The 20,228-nt window shown below is 41.2% G+C and overlaps 1 protein-coding gene across 2 annotated transcripts in view; it reads left to right on the forward strand.

Annotated features, from left to right (window-relative positions):
* ptk2aa (protein tyrosine kinase 2aa) overlaps nt 1-20,228 on the forward strand; it is a 105,666-nt gene that overhangs the window by 8,874 nt on the left and 76,564 nt on the right. Inside the window, exon 1 of one of the 2 annotated variants that reach the window (XM_053492119.1) lies at nt 11,427-11,618. The exons of the other annotated variant lie outside the window; for it this stretch is intronic. Coding sequence (XP_053348094.1) covers nt 11,600-11,618 — 19 coding nt within the window. The 5' untranslated portion in view covers nt 11,427-11,599. Of the gene's footprint in view, nt 1-11,426; nt 11,619-20,228 lie in introns of those variants that run through there. 2 annotated transcript variants of the gene reach the window in all.

A 20,228-nucleotide genomic window follows, 5' to 3' on the forward strand; every position in this document is an offset into this window, starting at 1 on the left:
TGGCCTTTTACCAAACTCTCTGTGTGTGTGTGTGTGTGTGTGTGTGTGTGTTAATGTTGGTAGTTGTAAACATGTGATTTTGGGCAGAAACCTGGTTTAAAGCTGCGCTCGGAAACTTTTTGTAAGTAAGAAACTAGTTTTGTTATTTTATAATGTTCGCTACGAAGTGCAGTCTTAATTTGTATTATCCTATAAAAAAAAAAAGAAAATATTTGCCCAAATTATGTTTCCAGAAATGAGTAAGTTCATGGACATTTCTACTTGTTTAAAAAAAAAAAACCCTGCGGTGACGTTCCTTACGATGGGTCAAAACCAAAATGCCGCACCCGGTGAAAATTTTTTTTTCGCCTTCATGACAGCACGCCAGCCCATTCAGCTCACGGAACAGTGAAACTTGCGAGCCACTTAAGGTACAAAATCCTGACTTACCATCCCCCACTCTCTCGACCTCGCACCCAGTGACTTCTTTCTCTTCCATCACTTAAAGAAACCACTTCATGGCAAACGTCTGACGATGACGACGAGATCCTAACCGAGGTTGAAGTTTTCCTCAATTTGGAGAAATGTGTCGCCTTAGGTGAAAGATATGTTGAGAAGGATTAAGCTTAAGGTCTACTTTTATTTTCTTAGCAATAATAGAAATTTTATGACCGCGTCTTGTAGTTAGCTAATTGGCTGTTTTAGCTAGTTTTGCTAATTGATGTTGTATGTAGCACATTGGTCCTGGAGGAACGTCGTTTCGTGAACTCAAAATGGCAGTAAAAGCTGACTCGACTTGACTTGAATTTGTTAAACTCAGAAACTTATTTTAGAAAGCTTCTCGGTACCGATAAATATTATAAATTTACAACAGTTAGTGCTGACCAAGCAACTTGATTGGACAAGAGGCTTTTAATTACTGAGGATATTCTCAAGGGGAATTAGTGGAGACATAATGAGAAACGTACAAGATTTATGAAGTGTCCACCACCTCCATGGTTGATTCTCCTCTCTTTTTTTGACTACATTGAACCAGTAAGAATTTAAAACTTATTCCGCCATTGTTAATTACACTGCCGGTCGCTAACTGTCAGTCACCAGCTTAACGCTTTTTCCGCTAGTCAAAGGAGATGTGTTGGCAGAGTAAAATAACTGAACTGAAACTAACAGAACATATTAAGTGTAAGGTGGCAATTATTCTTCTGATTGTTTTTGGAGTTATGTTTAATTAATGTAATCAAAGTGTAAATGTTTACAGAATAGTTCATTTTACTTTTAGAAGTCCATGTGCTTTGTGTCACCCCCACCACCCTAAGATGGGGAGTAAAGACTGACCGAAATTTGCAGCAATGTGGGTCCAGTTTGTGTTTAGCATAGCTAACACGCATTCCAGTGTGTAAGTGCAAGTCAAGAGTCTTACACACAATGGGAGGAAATTACCTCATCATGTATCACTTCATGTAGTTAGGGGTTTGGTTGGACTGCGGTTTTGAATACACACATGCGCGCGCACACACACGCACATGCACACACACATGCTCACATTACTACACCCTGGCAGCTACACTGACACCCTGGCAGTACATGTGTAACCTTTCCCACCTCGCTCTGATCTCTTTGGAAGGTTATTGTCTAGAGATGTGTCTTTGACTAAAGGACAGCATGATGGATGAGCAGAAGAGAGAGAGAGACCTGGAGAGTTTCCATTAGTGTGTTTGTGTCAAGGCCGTCCGTCATGATGAATGAATAGAGAGCGAGAGAGACTGTGCTGGCGTTTCACTGCACCAATGAGATTGCTGACTGCATGACTCAAATGAAACAATGATCGGAGTCAGCGTGTTTGTGTGGTCTCGTATTAGTCCAAGTCCGTCTATTCGTCTCTGCATGATACTTAATTTTTCAGCATTGCATCATCTGGGACGCTGTGTAGATTCCTGAATCAGACTCATGCAGGAGGCCAAACAGGGTAGCTCGTTATCACCTGACCTTCGGACTGCCAACGTAACATCAGTTTACCATCAGAGAAGGGTTTCTTTTTGCGTTAGAGTCTGGAAGAAGGTTCCTTTAACTCTTGAGCAGGTAGGAACGAAGGAACGTCCTCGCTCATTTAGACTTCGCATTTTAAATGCACTGTTTACATGTAGTTTTAAATATTAGTCGTCATCCTGCTCAGAATCGAATCATACAACATATTAAATAGTTTTAATATGTATAAAGCGATCACACAGGCAGTTTTTGCCCTGTTTTGGATCACTTGTTTTGCAGCCAGCATGACCTCAGTGAGCATTGTGATAAATAAGCAGCACTGCTTTCAACTTGCACGCCTGCATGTCTTCTGTAGATCTAAACGATTATGTCCGAGCCAAATACCTTCTTTGGTCATGTTTAAATTTTGCAGCACAAATTAAATAATGATGGAGACTGTAACTACATTTACATGGACATCACTTCTTCAATCTGATCAGAGATTCCGACTTAACTGTTTTATATAGACGCTGATCCGATAAGAAAGGCTTTTATATGTTTAAAGCATTTCATCAGAATGTAACTTTTTTTCGACATGCTCAAAGTGGTTCTGCCCGCTGTGAAGCATTTAATCACCAAGAAATATAACAGAAGAAGGAGCTCTTTGGCTGCTGCTGAGGACGGCACCGTGTGGTCTGTGTGGGGTGCTTGTGGTGACCGATGATGGTTCTATTTGACCATAAAGATGGACTTGGACTCGGCTGATGCAGGCAGTTTTTCTCTGATGGCTCATGACTGGAGTCGCTCAATAGTTTAAGATTGAAATTCCAACTAACAGATTTGTACAGTCTTATGCAAAAGTTTGGGCACCCCTTAAGAAATAACAGATTTTGGTGATTTTTTAAAATTGAAAATATGTTAACACAGTGTCTCTTGGAAATGGAAAAAATGCACAATATTTTCAGCAAACATTAATGCATAGTTACTTCTTATGCCATAAATTAAACCAAAATCTGTTATTTATCAAGAGGTGCCTAAACTTTTGCATAAGACTGTATATGAGCCTCAAACAATGAATATTAACTTTAAAACCTTCTCCATTATACTGAACTGCACACAGTATGACTGCAAATCAATCCCTGCTTTATGAATCTGAGATCACCCTAATGAGGACGGGTTCCCTGTCTGTGTTCGCTCAGGGAGTTTTTCCACGGCTACCGTCTCCCTGGTTTGCTCATCAGGGACAAACTGATTTATAATTTATACACATTTATAATTTATACACATATTTCCTTACATTTTTCAAAAAGGTTTAAGGATATAAAGAAATATGTATAAATTATAATAACCATTGGTTCAACCTCTAAATAAATAAAAACGATTTGGCTCCTCATCTTTTTCTACAAATCCCGCCTTCTGCATTATGATTGGTTACAAGAATGCAGTCTCCTCTATAATTGGTTAGCCGCTTTACTGCATGTGAAATGCCAGCCAATCCTCAGCCAAAGACCCAGTGGTGGGAAGTATAGATAGCCTGGTGGAAAAGAATTGTTCTTAAGAAACAGAAGCAAAAGATTTATTCCTGGAAAATCTTCACGTCTCCAACTGGTACAAAAGTGTGCAGAAAGAATATTTATTCCAACGAGAGAGAAACAATCAGATCAAGTGTTTACGTAGCTAATATTTTTGTGTTTAGTGGATTATCAAAGGTTTACACCACCTCCTTTCATTCCCACTGAAAATTCATTCAGATCGAGGTCATACTGTTCAAATTGAGGTGTTTACGGGATGCGTTTTTATTCCTATTGAACTAGTATTCCCATTATTAATAAAATGTTAGTCCATGTAAATGCACATAGTGATGTGCAATTTTACCTGGATATTTCGCTTGCCTCGTTTGGCATGTTGCTTCACATAGTGCAATTTGTTTGGACACAATAAATGAATGCAGCCACCTTCAACGTGCATAATTAAAAACAAGTAGAACCCTGTGCTTAAATGCACCTTTTGCATAACTGAGTAAGCATCAGCTTTTCAAATTTGGACAGCTTATACTGTACAGTGGACCTTTGGATTACGAGCATAATTTCGTTCTGGAAGTGGGCTCGTCTTCTAAAACACTTGTAAATCAAAGCATAGGAAATAATGAAAAGGTGAGAGAGTGTGTGTGTGTGTGTGTGTGTGTGTGTGTGTGTGTGTGCGCGCGTGTGTGCGTGCGTGTGAGAGAAGGGGCACGGTGTCAAATTATGCGCACGCACATGCATAACGACAACCAGAAACAGAGAGGGAGAAAATGGATCTTTAACCTCTCTAACGAGACTTTCTTTTGCTTTACTCGCATGCACACATGTACACGCACGTTGTACACATGTGCCCACAAACACAAAATAAAAGATGTTTTACGCACACACACACACATGTGGTCACAGTGTTATAGTAAACAGTACACGCATGCATGGATGTTGATTATACCAGTGAGAGATGCCCACTAAGACCGAGCAGGGGAGACGATTACCCACAATTCCGCACCGCAAGAGAGAGAAAAAAAAACATTGCTTCAGTTGTGATTACGTACACTCGGCATAAAAACAAGAAGCGCATGCGTGATGCATAATACTCAGTGCTCGTAAACTAAGACTTTTCTTGTTTTTTTACATAAAAAGTTTATTAAAAAGCTTAAACCATGTTACTCACAATCCCAGGTTCCACTGTATATGACTCCAAAAGATGTCTTTTTCTATTTTGATACAGGGACGTGTAATAAACTTGGTCTAATAGTTTTGTACTGTAAAAGCAGTCTTGGGGTTTCTTCCTGTTTAAACACGCTTTATATATAATCTTAGCATCATCTACTACCTCTAAGAGAGAGTCTTTCTATCATTAGAGCCTCTCGATGTTTACATCATGCTTTGTGTAATAGTCATAATACCAGGAATTACTGCTGTTAGTGAAGTATTTATTTTTGTGTCAGCATGTGTAATGAATCTGTCCCGGTGACCCATCTCTTGCTTTTTAAGTTTATTTGATTACAAAATCTGGTGTCATTTCCCGCTAGGATTTTAAAAGACGAATGAATACAGTAACACTGATGCACGTAGACTAAATTGCCTAATTCCTAGATCCTCAGTGTAAATTAGATCCTCTGGGGCGTCTGCACACACCTCTTCTCTCGCTGACACATCAGCATCTCCACATTTCCCAACAAACCTGTACACCAGAGCTTGTGACTCAGCTCTGCTCGGACCCTGTAATTAAGCCAAAGTGAGTCACGGAGAAAGAGAGAGAATTAATAGAGACACGAAAGCCGTCACTGCGAGACGTTGTTAATGTTAGTCAGAATGCAGGGAGAGACAGAGTGGAGATTCTCTGGTTGGACATGTGGTCTATCCACTATAAGTCACTGTCTTGCAGGATGACACGTCTTGTCTCTCATTCTGCTCTCTGAAACACTAGTAGCTTTGTGAATGACCCGATCTCTCATCTGCATGACGCCACCTAGAATCTGCTGTGTCTGGTAAACAGCTCCACCACCCTCATCAGTATGTTTGTTACCTGGTATGACGAGAATCATTGCGCGCACACATTTATCACATCAGTCTTTTCCTGCATTTATTTTATTTGGGCGATGAGGGGAATGAGTGATGCCCCATGGATCCTATCTCATGTCCCTGTTGCAAACATTTCATCAATGTGGTCTACTTACTCCAGTTAATTGATCTTTTGTAGGTCGGTTTTTGATTTAGAAGCAATGCCAATCTTTATATTTATTAAGGCTTTTTGAAACGATTTAAAGCGGCACGGTGGCTTAGTGGTTTGCACTGTCACCTTGCACCTCCAGGGTCTGGGTTCGATTTCTGGCCAGGTTCGATTCTGTGTGCATGGAGTTTACATGTTTTCCCTGTGCTTGGTGGGTTTCCTCCGGGTGCTCTGGTTTCCCTCCACAATCCAAAGTCATGCAGATTAAGCTAATTGGCATTCCCAAATGGCATGTGATTGTGGATAGGGTCCTGGGACAGGCTCCAGGCCCTCCGAGACCCTGGATAAAGTGGTATAGACGATTAGCGAATGAGTGAGTGAAACTATGTACGAAAAATTTTATGATTATTAAACTGATAAATATCCTAAAATTATATAACCGAAAACGCAAAGTGCTTGAGCCTTCCACAAATACTCTTATTTTTGTAAATATTACTTTTAATTCCATTTCTTTTGAGTTTAAGAGTGGACGCGACCAAACTGGAATGTGGTGCAGGAGATTTGCAGGAAAATGTACAAGACATGACATTTTAACAATCAACAGAACAGAAGTTATACAGCATTTTACTGTTTGTTAGATTACTACTTTTAGTAGTTTTTTAATACACCAGAAGCTGTAAGAAATATAGCAGTTTGGAATGAATCCGACAGTAAACATTGTTGAGTCTAATCCTAATGAAAATAACAATGCTCAAAACTTGAATGAAATCAAATTATAACAGTTTGCTTCTGATTCACACCTCTACCTCTAATGTCATTTGTAAATGAATTAGTAAGATGCAAGAAGGAGACGTGGCTATCATCTCGCTGTTGTAGCCTCATCTAGTGGTAGAGACCTCTACATTTCAGCATAATTTCTAAACAGTCTCACCGTGATTGTAGAATGTTTTCAGCTAGGACAGATTAAAAGTTTCTTCACTGCTCTCCAGGATTCAAAACATTGCTGACGTGATGACGTGAGATTCGAATGTCGAGTCGGAGTCTCTGAGACACATCGAACCCTGTTCATGTCTGTCCTTAGCTCTGTATGATGGTATTACCCAGGACCCATGTTTTAGCTGGTAAATTTCATGGTAACCTTTACCATGTTGTTAATAATGTTTATATGAAGGAGACACAGTTGGTTTGTTAAAGACTTGAGATGCCTGCTGTTGTCAATTACATGCACTTTTTTTTATCTACATTTCTCTTTAGTACTATGTATACCTAAAGCCCAGCATTATAAATCTGAATCTTAGCACCACTGTACAGTACTTATTCAGTGATCGTGATCTGATATTTGTATAACATAGAGTATCTGGAGATTCAGTACTGAAGCCTGTTGAAGTGCTTAACTTCTAGTTAAACCTTGTGAATTCCTCAGGGCTCCAGCAGAACTCGGCTCGGTCTCCCCACTGTCTGCTTACATGTCTCCGAGCTGTTTGGCTCTGCTGCTCTTTGCCATGTTACTGGCAAGGCCGAGGCTGGAGAAACCCAGAGGAGGCTAAAACACAGCCAGTCGCCACTAGTGGGTGCTGTGGGTTCACTCTACACCCCTGGGCAAGCGCCACAATGTTCTCTATAATCAGAGATCAACCGCCTGCAGTCAGAGGTTCCCTGAAACAGATAAGCAGCAGTTGATGTGCAGTGTGTCTCTGGGTCTCACACTCGCTCTCTGTCTCAGTAAATATCTACTGACGTCGGTCTCAGTGGGGACGAAGAAGGGTTTAGGAATGAAGAAACGTTCAAGATTCTTCCCAGAGTTGTTAAAGGATTTCTTTCCTGTGTGTACGTGTGTGTGTAACTGAATCTGAATGGATGTCAATGGTTGTGTAAGCTTGAGCAAAATGGTTAATCCTGTGGCATGAAAAGATGTAATGTATTGAAACTAAAAATAGGGTTCATGCTTTTAATTATGTGAACAAATGTTTGCGCTTCCGATCCAGTTTCATACAAGGTATTTTCTGTACAAGGTCCATGAGCACCTCTGAAACTGTACTTTTTCTTCTCTTCTCTTGTTGCTAGATGTTCACGGCTAAACTAAGAAATGCATAATGCATTAGACAGTCTAGTAATTACATTTGGCCAATCCTGCCCTCTGTTGTGCCTTTCTCAAAAAAACAGTTTGTGCCTAAATGTGCTGAACAAGCTGTTAATCTTGGACTGAACTGAGTCCTGAAATGCCTTTTTTTTTTTTTCTTAAGTCTGCATCTTTGTAAAAGCAGAGATGGATTTGATTTCTCATCTCCAGACACTTCACTACTTTTAGGGCATTTTCACAATTGGCACGATTGATTTGTACCGTGCCCAGGAACGATTCTTTCCCACTCCACCGGTGGCTGGCATGCACGTTATTTTTGTTCTCCGTACTCGGGTACACTTGCGTATTCACACTCTCCGATACAGCAGGTGAGTCTGCGCATATTTGGTTTGTGAGCTGCTATTAAACACGAGAAGAAGAGAACAACAACTGTGACTGTATGCCTACTATTGTTGCTATTTTGGGGAAAAAATGTGGAGAGCAATGCTCTTGGTTGTCTTTCTACAGGGTCTAACTCATGATTAAGTAAGATTGGCTTTCATACCTGATCTGATCCGTGCCTGAGTACGTTGTTCAGCATCAGGCACGATTCCCCAGCCTGGAACAGTTAAAAATTAACCAGACAAGTGTTCCCTGAAACGATCCCAGACCCCTAATGTAAAAATGACTCTTAGTCTGTTTCGCCGCCTCAGCAGTTCATGTCACATTAACATTACTGGAATTGGGATAAGAACACATCCCATTATCTCCAAGTCTCTGGAGGCAGCGTTATGATCTGGGGTTGCTTCAGTTGCTCAGGTTTTAGGCTCAGCAACGTTATGTGTCAATAAAATGAATCACTTGAATACCTGAATGACCAGATTATCCCATATGGAGTTTTTCCCCCCCTGATGGTACGAGCAAATTCCTGGAGTCAAATTGTGAAAGTGGTTTTGGGAGCATGAGGAATCGCTTTCACATACACCACATTAAGCACCGTAATCAAAGCTAAAGGAGGATGAATGAAATATTAGAGTGTGTTTCATTTATTTATTTATTTTGGCCAGGCAGTGCATGATTCTGTTAAAAAAGGAAATGGATGATTGATTTTGTCATAAATCGTGATAACTTGGGACATCTTTAGGTCGATTTAGAGGAATAGATCATGGGGAATGATTTGTGGTGATGATGATGATTTGTGGTGATGATGATGAAGAGCAGGAGGATGTGTGTGCATGCAGGGTTTGCAGTTTAGTGTAATGCTATGATCATATGATGTTTTTTTTTTTTATTCCATACATATTTGTATTGGCTTGTTTTATGATGTAACCGTGGGTTCATTGAGTTCATCGTTTTGCGCTCAAAAGTTTTGTTCTGCATTTTATTTTTTCTGGGATATGTTTAAATTTGGCATCATCTGTACACCCTGTTACTGAATACACTCAGCTTCCCCTCGCTATATACAAATTTAATCAGAAACCTACTTATTAGGAAAATCTCATCTCATCTCATGATGCATTCCCATCAGCCAACTTTATATTTTTTTCGGCATATTTAAAAATATCCTTTTAATGTTTTCCTTTTTCATGACGGTAATAAGTGTGTGAGGTGGCATTCTCTGTCTGAGGCCCTCTCTGTTTCGTTCCAGAGCAGGTCGAGAGAGAGTAGCAGATGTTCGGGCTCTCTGGCACTGTGCCACCCGTCTGTGGCAGCCTGTGTGTAATTAAAGCTCAGCCATGGAGAGGTAAAAACCAGGGCACTTGTGTTGTGGATACCGTCTCTGAAGTTTATACTGCTTAACCGTGCCTCCTTCCTGTTTACTCTGCTCACCTCTCGCTCATCAAATCTTCACGTTTACACTGCGTTTGTACGCAGCTCACACACTTGCGTGCGATTATGTCATCGGAGTCGCATGTGGAGGTCGATCCACAGATGTCCATGTTGACGTGCTCCAGGATGTTAGCGCTTTCTGTTGATACTCGGAACAGTGGATTTGATTTTTTTTGAAAGCAAGTGAAGATGCTCATAAAACGGTTGTGAATGCCAGATTAAGATGTTTGGCTGCCTCGTAACATCTGCGCGTTATGATACCGTGGATGTTATTTGGACCAAATGTTTGGCCTTCAGAAACAGTCTGAAGAGTGAGCACCTGTGTCACGGTTCTTTAAAGAGCACCGTAGTGAAAAATATCATTTGTTTAGGAATCATCGGCGTTTTATTACATTTGTCGAGTGTTCCGTGTCGTTCATTATCATACTTGCAAGGAGGTCACGGATCTCCCGCTGCTTGTCTTTCATGTCTTTTAGAGACGAGTCTACCATCCTCCCCTTCGTCTTGCTGCAGGGTATTGTGGGAGATGAACCAATACAGGAGCGTGGCTGATTTCATTTTTGTTGTTCAGTACAGCTGGTCATATGATGATCTAAGACTGTGCCATAACAACTTTATCTGATATTGGGAATTTATCAATTTTATACAAGGGCTGTACTGCAAGTGGGCATAAGTTTATGAAAATTATTTTTAACTGTCATCCCGTACATCTCCTATACAAACTGTTCCTCTACACATCACAACACATGTCACAGTTGAAGTCTGTGTGTGTGTTCTTCTTTTTTTCGTGTCATTGTAGAGCACGAGCCAGCAAACCTCATGAACTCTGACGTTATCTCTCTTCTGCTCTCTGTCAGACCTCTCTTCCCTCTGACCGCATCAGCATCTAGATGCTTGCGCAACTCCTTGATAGAAAGGTGTGTGTGTGTGTGTGTGTGTGTGTGCGCGCACGTGCGTGTGTAGGGGTGAGTGTGTATATGTGTGTGTGTAGGGGTGAGTGTGTATATGTGTGTGTGTAGGGGTGAGTGTGTGTATATGTGTGTGTGTGTGTAGGGGTGAGTGTGTATATGTGTGTGTGTGTAGGGGTGAGTGTGTATATGTGTGTGTGTGTAGGGGTGAGTGTGTATATGTGTGTGTGTAGGGGTGTGTGTATAAATCACGTACTTTCATTTGTTTTAGAGATGTGTTGTCATGCCTGTGTGTGTTCGCGGTGGGGGTCGGTGATGACGTCGATCTCATCACCATGCCGGTGGTTACCGCTGGTTACCATAGACACCGCCATCACAGATAACACATCTTTGTTATGATTGTCTGACCACAGGCCGAGACAATACCCTCAGTGTCTGTCTGTCTTTCTCTCAGTTTCTTTCTCACTCACATATAGACATACAGATGTGTGTGTGTGTGTGTGTGTGTGTGTGTGTTACTCCCACTCAAGTCATGACTAAACTGAAAGTGACGGCTTTCAGTAATGTTGCGCTCGTCCATCTCTCCTCACACGCTGGTGTAGATTAGCATACTCGATCCCTCACTCTCATTGTTTTCTGCCTTGCTATTAACCCTGGGCTCTGCTCCGTTTCTCTCCCCAGAGTCTTTTGGTTCACTCCACCCTCTGTATAATCTCCTCCCTCCTTCTTTTCGCTCATCCCCCCCTCTTCTTTTTTTTTTTTTTCTTTTCTCCTCCCCCCTCTTTGCTACTGAATGAGCCAGCCGAGCCCCTACACAGCCTCCTCCTCCTCCTCCTCCTCCTCCTCCCCTGCCGTTTTCTCCCCCTTTTCCCTGCTGTTCATTTGCCGCACAAACTCCATGCACGCACACACACACACACACACACACACACACACACACACACACTCTCTCTCTCCCTCTCCCTCTCTCTCTCTCTCTCCATTACCCTCACGTTCATCTGAGACCAAGAGGCTCTTCTGCATGGCGGGATTTCTCTGTTAGTGCAGTGTGGAATATATAGAAACGTGGATTCTGTATATGTGCCCGTGTGTGTGAGCACAGATTGGAGTTTAGCATAACACAGAGAGCTGGATTACTAAGCAGTCAGAGTTCTCACCTTTAATGGAAGGACTATACCACGGTAAGCATTTTCCCCTCCCACTCACCCACTCGACCACTCGGCACCGTACTGAAAGGACACATGTGAATCTAGGTGAAAGTGTGACCACAGCGTTTTCGTGTACGTGTGCGTGCTGTTTTTAAAGGGAAAGAGAATTAGTCTGTTATTTATAGTGTAAAGGTGATCTCGTGTGGTTTTAAACCTCCTTCAGCTCTGATTCTTTTCAGCATGATTCGAATTCTTACCGCAGTAATGTAGATGTGGATAGGCTTAAAAACGCTCTCATTTCGCTCATCCATCTGTCCTCCTTTGGCTTGGCGCCATCGAGTGTGTATCTATCTAATCTATTTTGCCGAAGTGCCGATTGCATCATTATAACCTCCGTGAATGGTAGAGTGTCGCTATGATAAATAGCCTGTGTGGACCGAGTGGACCGGACGAGTCACAGCATCCTCCTCAGTCCTGCTGAATGTTTAATGCTGCTTTCTATCGGCTCTTTATCACATATCGATCAAGAGCTGTCTTTTTCACAAAACGAGTGGTCGTTTTTTTTTTTTTTTGTTCCCCCTGGTTGTATTGCAGCAGCAATGGCTTTTTGTAGGAATGTAGGTAAGAGACATGAAAGTCCTGCCAGAAGTAAAGTGCTCATTATGAAAGATGCGTTATTTACACACGTTATTTTAAAGACAACACTGTTAAGAAGTATAAGTGCATGGACAATATGGATCAAAAGATGAGGAGAAATCATGAGGTGTGATAAAGCAATCACTTTAATGTAACTTATGCTACTTTTAATATCTGCAAAATGCATGCAGTTTTTTTTTTTTGTTTGTTTATCAACCTTTGATGGCAATAGTGGTTTACAGACAATTTAGTTTAAGGAGTTGAGAAGAAATTCATAGACTTTACACCGACGTTGTGTCCGAGTGATGCAGCCTGTGCTGCGCTATTAACAGCGTACTGTGGTTACGGATCTACTGTACAGTAAACCATTAATTTTATATCTGTGCGTCCGTATAAGAGTGTTTGTGTACAACCTCGTGTGCAGTCAGGATCTGAGACGCAGATCAGAAAAGAGTTATAAAACAGATTACAGTACCGGATTTTACATACCGTACCGATCTGATGTACGTCACTGCACAGATAAAAAAAAAAACGGTATAACACACAGTTAAGTTTGCATGCTTCCCCCAGGTTCTCCGGTTTCCTCCCACAGTTCGAAGACATGCAGATTAGGCTAATTTTGGACACCCTGTCCAAAAGTGTCTCAATAGCTAACACGACATACTTGTTAGCTTACTGGATGTTCTCACCTACGAAGACATGGCTACAGGATAATACTCAAGTCTAACTCCGTTTTTATCAGAAGCTCATAAGAATGTTTTTTTGGACACGTGTGTGAATGCGTAAGCTTTGTTTTTTCAATAATGTGGACATTTCTGTTAGAAATTGCGCTTCAACACGTTGCCTTATAGAATGCACTGCATTTATTTGTGGTCATGCTATCTGCTGTCGGCTTAATGGGGACGGACTCCATCTCGAGTCTGGTTCCTCTCAGAGCCTCTTCCACATGTCGACTCAGGCAGTTTTTTTCCTTGCCGCTGTCGCCTCTGGTTTGCTCGTTACTGACAAACTGATTATGTATAATTCTGCATTAATTTACATGTATATATTTGGATTTTTTTATTTCTTTAAAGCTATTTTATTTTTTGCGGCAGTGTTGTTAAAAGCGCTATGCAAATAAAACTGAATAAAATTAAATTGAATGTACAGTTTAACAAATGCTGAGTTTTGAATTTTGTTTATTTGATTTGTGCATGTTATCGTAGTGAAATTATTTCCTCAACTATAATAATAACTGTTGTAAAATCACTGGGTCACCAAGGCAAAGACTAGGTGATTACGTTCACTTGAACTTTGGTCACACTGGTATTTTACATAAGCTGGCTCATTCATTCATTCTATGCATTCATGCATTATTGATTTGTCTACTTTTACTGTATGGTATGAATGTGTGTGCCTGTGCGTGTGTGTGTGCGTGTGTGTGTGTGTGAAAGACATCTTAAAAGAGGCATGTCTCCACCCTCTTTTTTGCCCTCAAGGACTGTCATCAAAGATACACCCCAAAAGTGGGAGGTGTGTGTGTGTGTGTGTGTGTGTGTGTGGTGAAATCAAATCAGTGCTCCAGCATGATGAGAAGGTTGCATGTGTGTTAATTTATAAGTCAGATACTCTCCGTACTCTGGCGTTCTTCTGGGACGCCCCCTGTGGGACTGTTTGTGTTGCATTTTAGTTAAACACACCTGGTGCATCAGTGCGACTGTCTAATGTGTAGTCGTTCTAACTAAAGATCAAAAGATTGCTGACTAAAACGACTTAATCTTTCCCTATCACATGAGTCTGACCTGCAACAGGGCTGGAGTATGTAATACTGACCGACGCTTTGCTGTGGACAGCACTGTCCTGTTTTTGCGCAATGTCACAGCGCTGTCGTTTCATTCGGGACTCTGGATATCGTCATAATATGTAATGGAGCAGCTGCTGATCTGTGCCGTTTGAAGGACGCCGTCTCTCCACTTCCTCCCGTTTCCTGTGACTGGATTGGCGCAGAGCGTCTGGCCTCGGATGCCTGACCTTGTCAGAACTCTGGTGGTTCAGCACTTCTGTTTGGTCGAGGATCTCGGGGGAATTGATTCCTACTGATCCGGTAGAGCTTCCTGCACTACAGAGAGCGAGCGAGAGAGAGAGAGAGACAGAGAGGAAGAGATGTATAGCACAGAGGATGTTGTACTTTATAGAGCAGTTCAGTGCAGCTTAATGCTCATAGTTCATTTGGCTAACTGTGCCTCTCTGAGCTCTGACATTTAAGCTCTGACAACTGTCACATGCTCTGAATTTTATAACAAATTCACACTGAATGGGAGCACTTCACTTCTGTAGAGCACTTAAACGTTAATCGCTGAAAAGATAAAACATTAAAAATGACATTAACTTTATTACAGTCATGAAAGTGTTGAGGATTTATTTCGATTCAGATATTTGAAAAGTTGCTCCAGAGTGAACGACTTGGTATCAAGGTCATTGATGATAGATAGGTCATATCTGTGAAGTAAAGCCCAGAAGTCAGAAAGATTCCCAATGACTCAGTAGCGTGTCTTCCAAGCATAAGCACCTTTTACACAAAACTCGCACTATATATACAGAAGCCATGCATGAACTCGGCACTAAGCTGCCTCAGTTTTTGCCTTTAAACATCACACAGCTTTCCGCTATCATGACGCATACCGTTGCTTTTTGAGCAACAAGGGTAGATGAACTGAGTGTTAAGGTGTGAGCCCTGCGCATTTGTATAAATTACCAAACGCAGCAATCTCCTCACAGCTCACTAACTCCGTGGTCCACTGCAATTTTTCATTAATTAGGCGCTTACCTGAAGAGAACTAAAATTTCGAAAGAAATTTAGAAAAACTTAAATTTTTGCAAGAAATTTGCCTCGGCATCTGGCACATTTTTAGCATGCAAGCAAATCCAAGGTTTTTTGCATTTTGCAAGGTTTTTTTTTTTTTTTTTTTTTTTTTTAAAGCACCATGGGTCTCAAGGATGTTATCAAGCTCGTCAGCAAAAAGAAATGGTAGCCACTCTTCGTTTCGTTTTTAAAGTAGCCGGTGCCTAAAGTAATCATAAATTAGGGTTAAATGAGGTTTTGATGTATATTTATTTTTTATTTTACTTCATTTACAGGCTTTTTAAAAATCTTTTGATTATTTTTATAAGCAAAAATCTAATTATTGTGTTGGAAAGTGGTAGTAATTTTTGGGTGGCTGAAACGGATTGTCTGCATTAACGCTATTTCCCCTGGGAAAATGTGTTTCGCAATTCCGCCTTAAGAACTCGTCCCCTGAACAGATTAAATTTGTATGCATATCGGTCTGTCTCTGATCAATCTCAATCTTAATTGATCCTTCAGTTAATGATTCTTGATGCACTGCAGCTTTAAAACTAATTAGGTTGGTGTGTATGTATGATCTTCTTCATATATAAGCCATCAGTGTGTTTGCTGTTAACTGTTTTACATGTGTTAAAACGTCATAGCCCTGTTCCACATGTCCCATCTCACCCCGTCACTTCTTCTGCTCCCGTATCAAAGAGGAGTCATTATCGCCCCCCGATTCCGCCTCTGTTGTTTTCCGATATTGTGTCATATCAGCACTTTAAAGGACCATCTACACATCTTGTCTCAGCTCTCTGGCATTCAGTTTGCAAATCCCGGGTGGCTTATGATTTGGTAGGCTGAGGTGTATCTACAGACACACAGGAGCCCTCGGTATCAGAGCTCAGTCCTGCGGCATCTCCACTGATCCACATGGTGTTCTTATGCAGCAGCGCTAGTCTGGGTGGGAGGCGGGGAATTCCTGTGTCTCAGTATTCCCAGTGCTCATTCTGTGATAGGGGGTGAGAGGGTGAGTGGACAAGGGCAAATGAAGGGAAAGCGAGGGGGAAAAAAAAAAGCAGTCTGGGCCGATGAAAGGCTGATGAAATCACTGACAGTGTGCTGCATGCGTGCGCTCGCTCTTCCTCTGCACTCCTGTGTCCGCCTGTGTAATTACTCAGCTCCGTAATTGCCGGGTTGAGCGCACTCTTACAAAGTAGGAGACTGTCTTCAGCAACAAAGCCTCTCGCTGTCTGCGAATGCAAAAGGAGAATCAATCATGGTTGCCAAAATTGCACCGAACTATTCATCTCTAGCTCTTTCAGGCGAGCAGCATGCCGCTGAACAGTAGTGAGGGATCTAATGAGTGCCGTACGGTCCTGACTTTTTCAACGACACTGTGCTGCTCATAGAGCAAGCGCTTGTTTGAGGTGAAACCTGGTTTATTTGATGTAAAAAGAAAAACAATTAAGGGATTTTTTTTTTTACCTTTGATTACATGTACTGAACAATGCCAGTCGTTTAGACATAACAGTTACAGTAAGGCACAACACTTGTGATTGAAACCAATGATCCAGTTTAAAACTCTTCAGGATCATTTTAGACACACAGTTGCTGAAGGTCAAGCTTTTATTTAGTTTGTTCTGATGATCAGAACCATCAATTCTCCCTAGAAGTGTTGATTTAAATGAATGCTGTAGGAATTGAATCGGTTCATAATGAATTGGGTTTCGATTCGATTCAGAAGCATTTTATGTTTTATAATTCAGTTAGACTCAATGCACTAAACAGCAGTTCAGTTTAGAGATTCAGGCTTCTTTGAGAATTATTTAAATGCATTCTGGAAAGCATAGCAAGCCTTACTGATAGCAGAATTCATGAATCCGTAATTAGCCTGTATCTGCTATTGAACGGTCACATGCTGTATAGAGTCTGTGGTCTTTATGTATGTAAAAGAGATTTCTTTTTTTTTTATTAAGGATTTTGGAAGGAAATCTAATCTGTCCATTAGAAAAATAATTATAATGACACAATTTGCATTTCATTTGCCCAATCCTTCACCCCACCCCACCCAAAATTTATTTTGCTATTCATTTAATATTTAAAACAGCTACAATAACAGCCTGGCTCGAATAGTTTCATGCTGATGAAATGATCATCTCCAGACTCCCAGACAATTTTCCTGAAGCCGATTTGTTCGGGTTCCAGATCAAGCATTAGTTTTGGCTTTAAAACCAGCGTTTTTCTTTTTTTTTTTTTTTTTTTGGAAACGGGCTAAATGACAGGCACACAGAATATCAACGCGATTAGCTCACGGACATACGTTTTGCATGGCGTATTGTGAAAACGCAACGTAGGAAATGTTCAAATAAACATCATGTCGATCGCCAGGGATCGAAAAAAGGCCCCGAGAAATTTGTCCTGGTTAATCCTGTTATAGTTGGGCTGAACATGTTAAGCAGCATACCTAAGAGACACATCAGAGAGAAATGTCTGAAGGTCACAGAACAGTACGGCTCAAACCGGATCGTTTATACCGAAAGATATAAAAGAAGCTGTGGACACGGGGAACGCTGCTGCTGACTGTATGTTGGGTTTAAAATGCCACTTGCTGTGCTTATCTAAAATTTCACACCGCTCCCTTTGAGAGAGCAGATGGGTGAATGTGTTTGAGCCAGAAATAGGTTCAAGTTGATTGATTAAAACCAGGCGTTCACTCATCTTGGCCTTGTTAATTCATATGAAGGGATTTATAAGAATAGTTTTTTATATATATCTAAAACTTTTATAAACTAATTTATCATGTACAATCTTTACTTTTAGAAGAACTGTATTTGGACAACATGATTGTTGATTTGATTTAATAGCACTATTACTATTCGAGTTGTTTTAAGAAGCTATTTTTATGTTTTTGGATCAATTAAATGACATTAACGAATTAAATTAAAAGGCACGGTGGCTTAGTGGTTAGCTTAGCGTGTTCGATTCCCATCTCGGACGGCGTGTGCATGGAGTTTGCATGTTCTTCCCGAGTTTCCATGCTTGGTGGGTTTCCTCCAGGTATAAAAACATGCAGATGAGGCTAATGTAAGTGTGTGTATGAGTGTGCCCTTTAATGGATTGATACCCCGTCTCATACCCTAAATCTCCTGGGATAGACCCCAGGACACACGTGACCATGTATACAGGATAAATCGGTATAAACGATAATGAATTTAATTGCACTGATCAAGTCCTAAACTCATTTTAGGCCTTTGGTGCATTGTCAGTGTAAGCAGAAATAATACAGTACATGGCTGATATTTGATCACAAACCAAATGTTTTCAGGTGCATAAAAAAAGAAGAGGCGGGGCACTTGTAGTCAGGAATGGGACAAAGCAATTGCATAAAATCTATACAGTGTATCCCACAAAATAATTATGATCCTACTCCTGATAATAGTTCACTTGTCAATCTCGATGGCTTTTCATACATCATACAGTATGTTTTCATATGAATACAGGATAACTGGGTGCCAGATGCCATAAACACACATGACTAGCACCCAGGTGCGCTCGCAAGAAGATTTTCCTTTTTCCCCCCTTCTGTTTAACACTTGCAGTTTGGAAGCGCTGCATCCCTCCTGGCACGACGTCACTGCACTTGTTTTCTCTTTCACATCTGTTTGACTTGCTCCCGGAGGATTACCCGTTAGTCTTGCCGCATGTGCTGAGTCGTTTAAAGATTTGTCAGCTAAACACTTTGCTGGTTTTGAGTATCTGCAGGATAAACGCGTGATGTTATTGGCCACAGATCATCAGACAGACTGCGGTTTTCTTCTCTGTTCCGTTATTTTTCTTTTTTCTTTCTCTGGAGTCAGTGCTGAGCCTGAACACCCTGACAAAGACATGCTTGTGTATTCACCCAGCTCAGCTAAACATCCAAGCCATATCTACAGTGTGGTCCTGGATGGAGGCAAATAATAAAGAGAATGAGTGAGAATATAAGAGGGGTCTCATGCTGACAGATTGTGAGGCAGGTGTTTGGGCTTCAGCCTGTGTGACAGATTTCTGGGAGGCACACACGAGGGCGGGGTGTTGATCTGACCCCGAGTCAGCGTCCTCGTTTTCACCAATTGATGTATTTGCCAGACTGGGATCCAGAGGTCAGGGTTCAAACCCCGAGACGGGTGATCAGTCTATTAAATATCACGCTTTGTCCGTGCAGCAGGAGACTGCAGCACACGCCAAGGCGGAATGGAAGTTTATTAAGGACAGCCATACTGAGGGTCACAGACCTTCAGGACATAATAGCTAGGGTGATCCTGGACAGCCAGTCAGCGCACATGGTAGCTTATACACCTCCATTCATGTGATTTAATCAGCTGAGTTGATGTATTGATTACCTGGTGTCCTATGTGAGAGAGATTTTGTTAATCATAACTCCTTTACAGGCTTAGGACCATTAAAGCTCTCAAAGTTGTGAGCGTAGGGAGAGATGTTAAATAAGCTGTACCACAGGATTTGTTCATGGAATTTCATAGTAAATTTTGTATGACGTCCTCAATGCACACATTAGTATCTTAGCTTCCGTGTTTGCAACTTGCATAAGAAATGAATGGTTGCTTTATTGCATCCAGGGTGAATGTGAGGTTGAGCTCGAACATGACCCTGCCTTCCATTAAGCCTCCATATCGGACCTCATATAAAAGTCCGAGAGACGGTCTGCTCCATAAATAATTGAGGCACCATAATGCAAGTTCAGCCCCATTAATGTGGTGGAGTAGTGCTCTCTGTGTGATGGATAGCAGGTTTTAGGAAATAATTCTGATGGTCTCATCTGTTTAAAAAAAAAAAAAAAAAAAAAAAAGTGTCAAGACGTGTCATACACTCAGCAACTCCTGTTTTATAGCCTGCAACACGACACCATTGTTATTCTGCGCCCTTTATGATCTGGAAATGAAATCTAGAAACCTAAAAGCTCAGTTATTTTTGTTCCCTGAGACGGAACCCAGTAAAGATCCTATGTAGAACGATACCACATTGTTTTTTTTTTTCCTTTCAGAGCAGGGTTCAAATGAAAGCATTTGGAAAACCAAGAAGCAACTAGATTTGCATTTATCTAAAGAAAATACACAGCGGTTACGAGAACCAGGAAATAATTAAGGGGTGGATGGGTGGATAGAAGAATGGAGGAGGTGGATGGAGGGAAGAAGGAAAGG

Source organism: Clarias gariepinus, chromosome 3, assembly GCF_024256425.1.
Source record: "Clarias gariepinus isolate MV-2021 ecotype Netherlands chromosome 3, CGAR_prim_01v2, whole genome shotgun sequence".
In the NCBI taxonomy this organism is placed as follows: Eukaryota; Metazoa; Chordata; class Actinopteri; order Siluriformes; family Clariidae; genus Clarias; species Clarias gariepinus.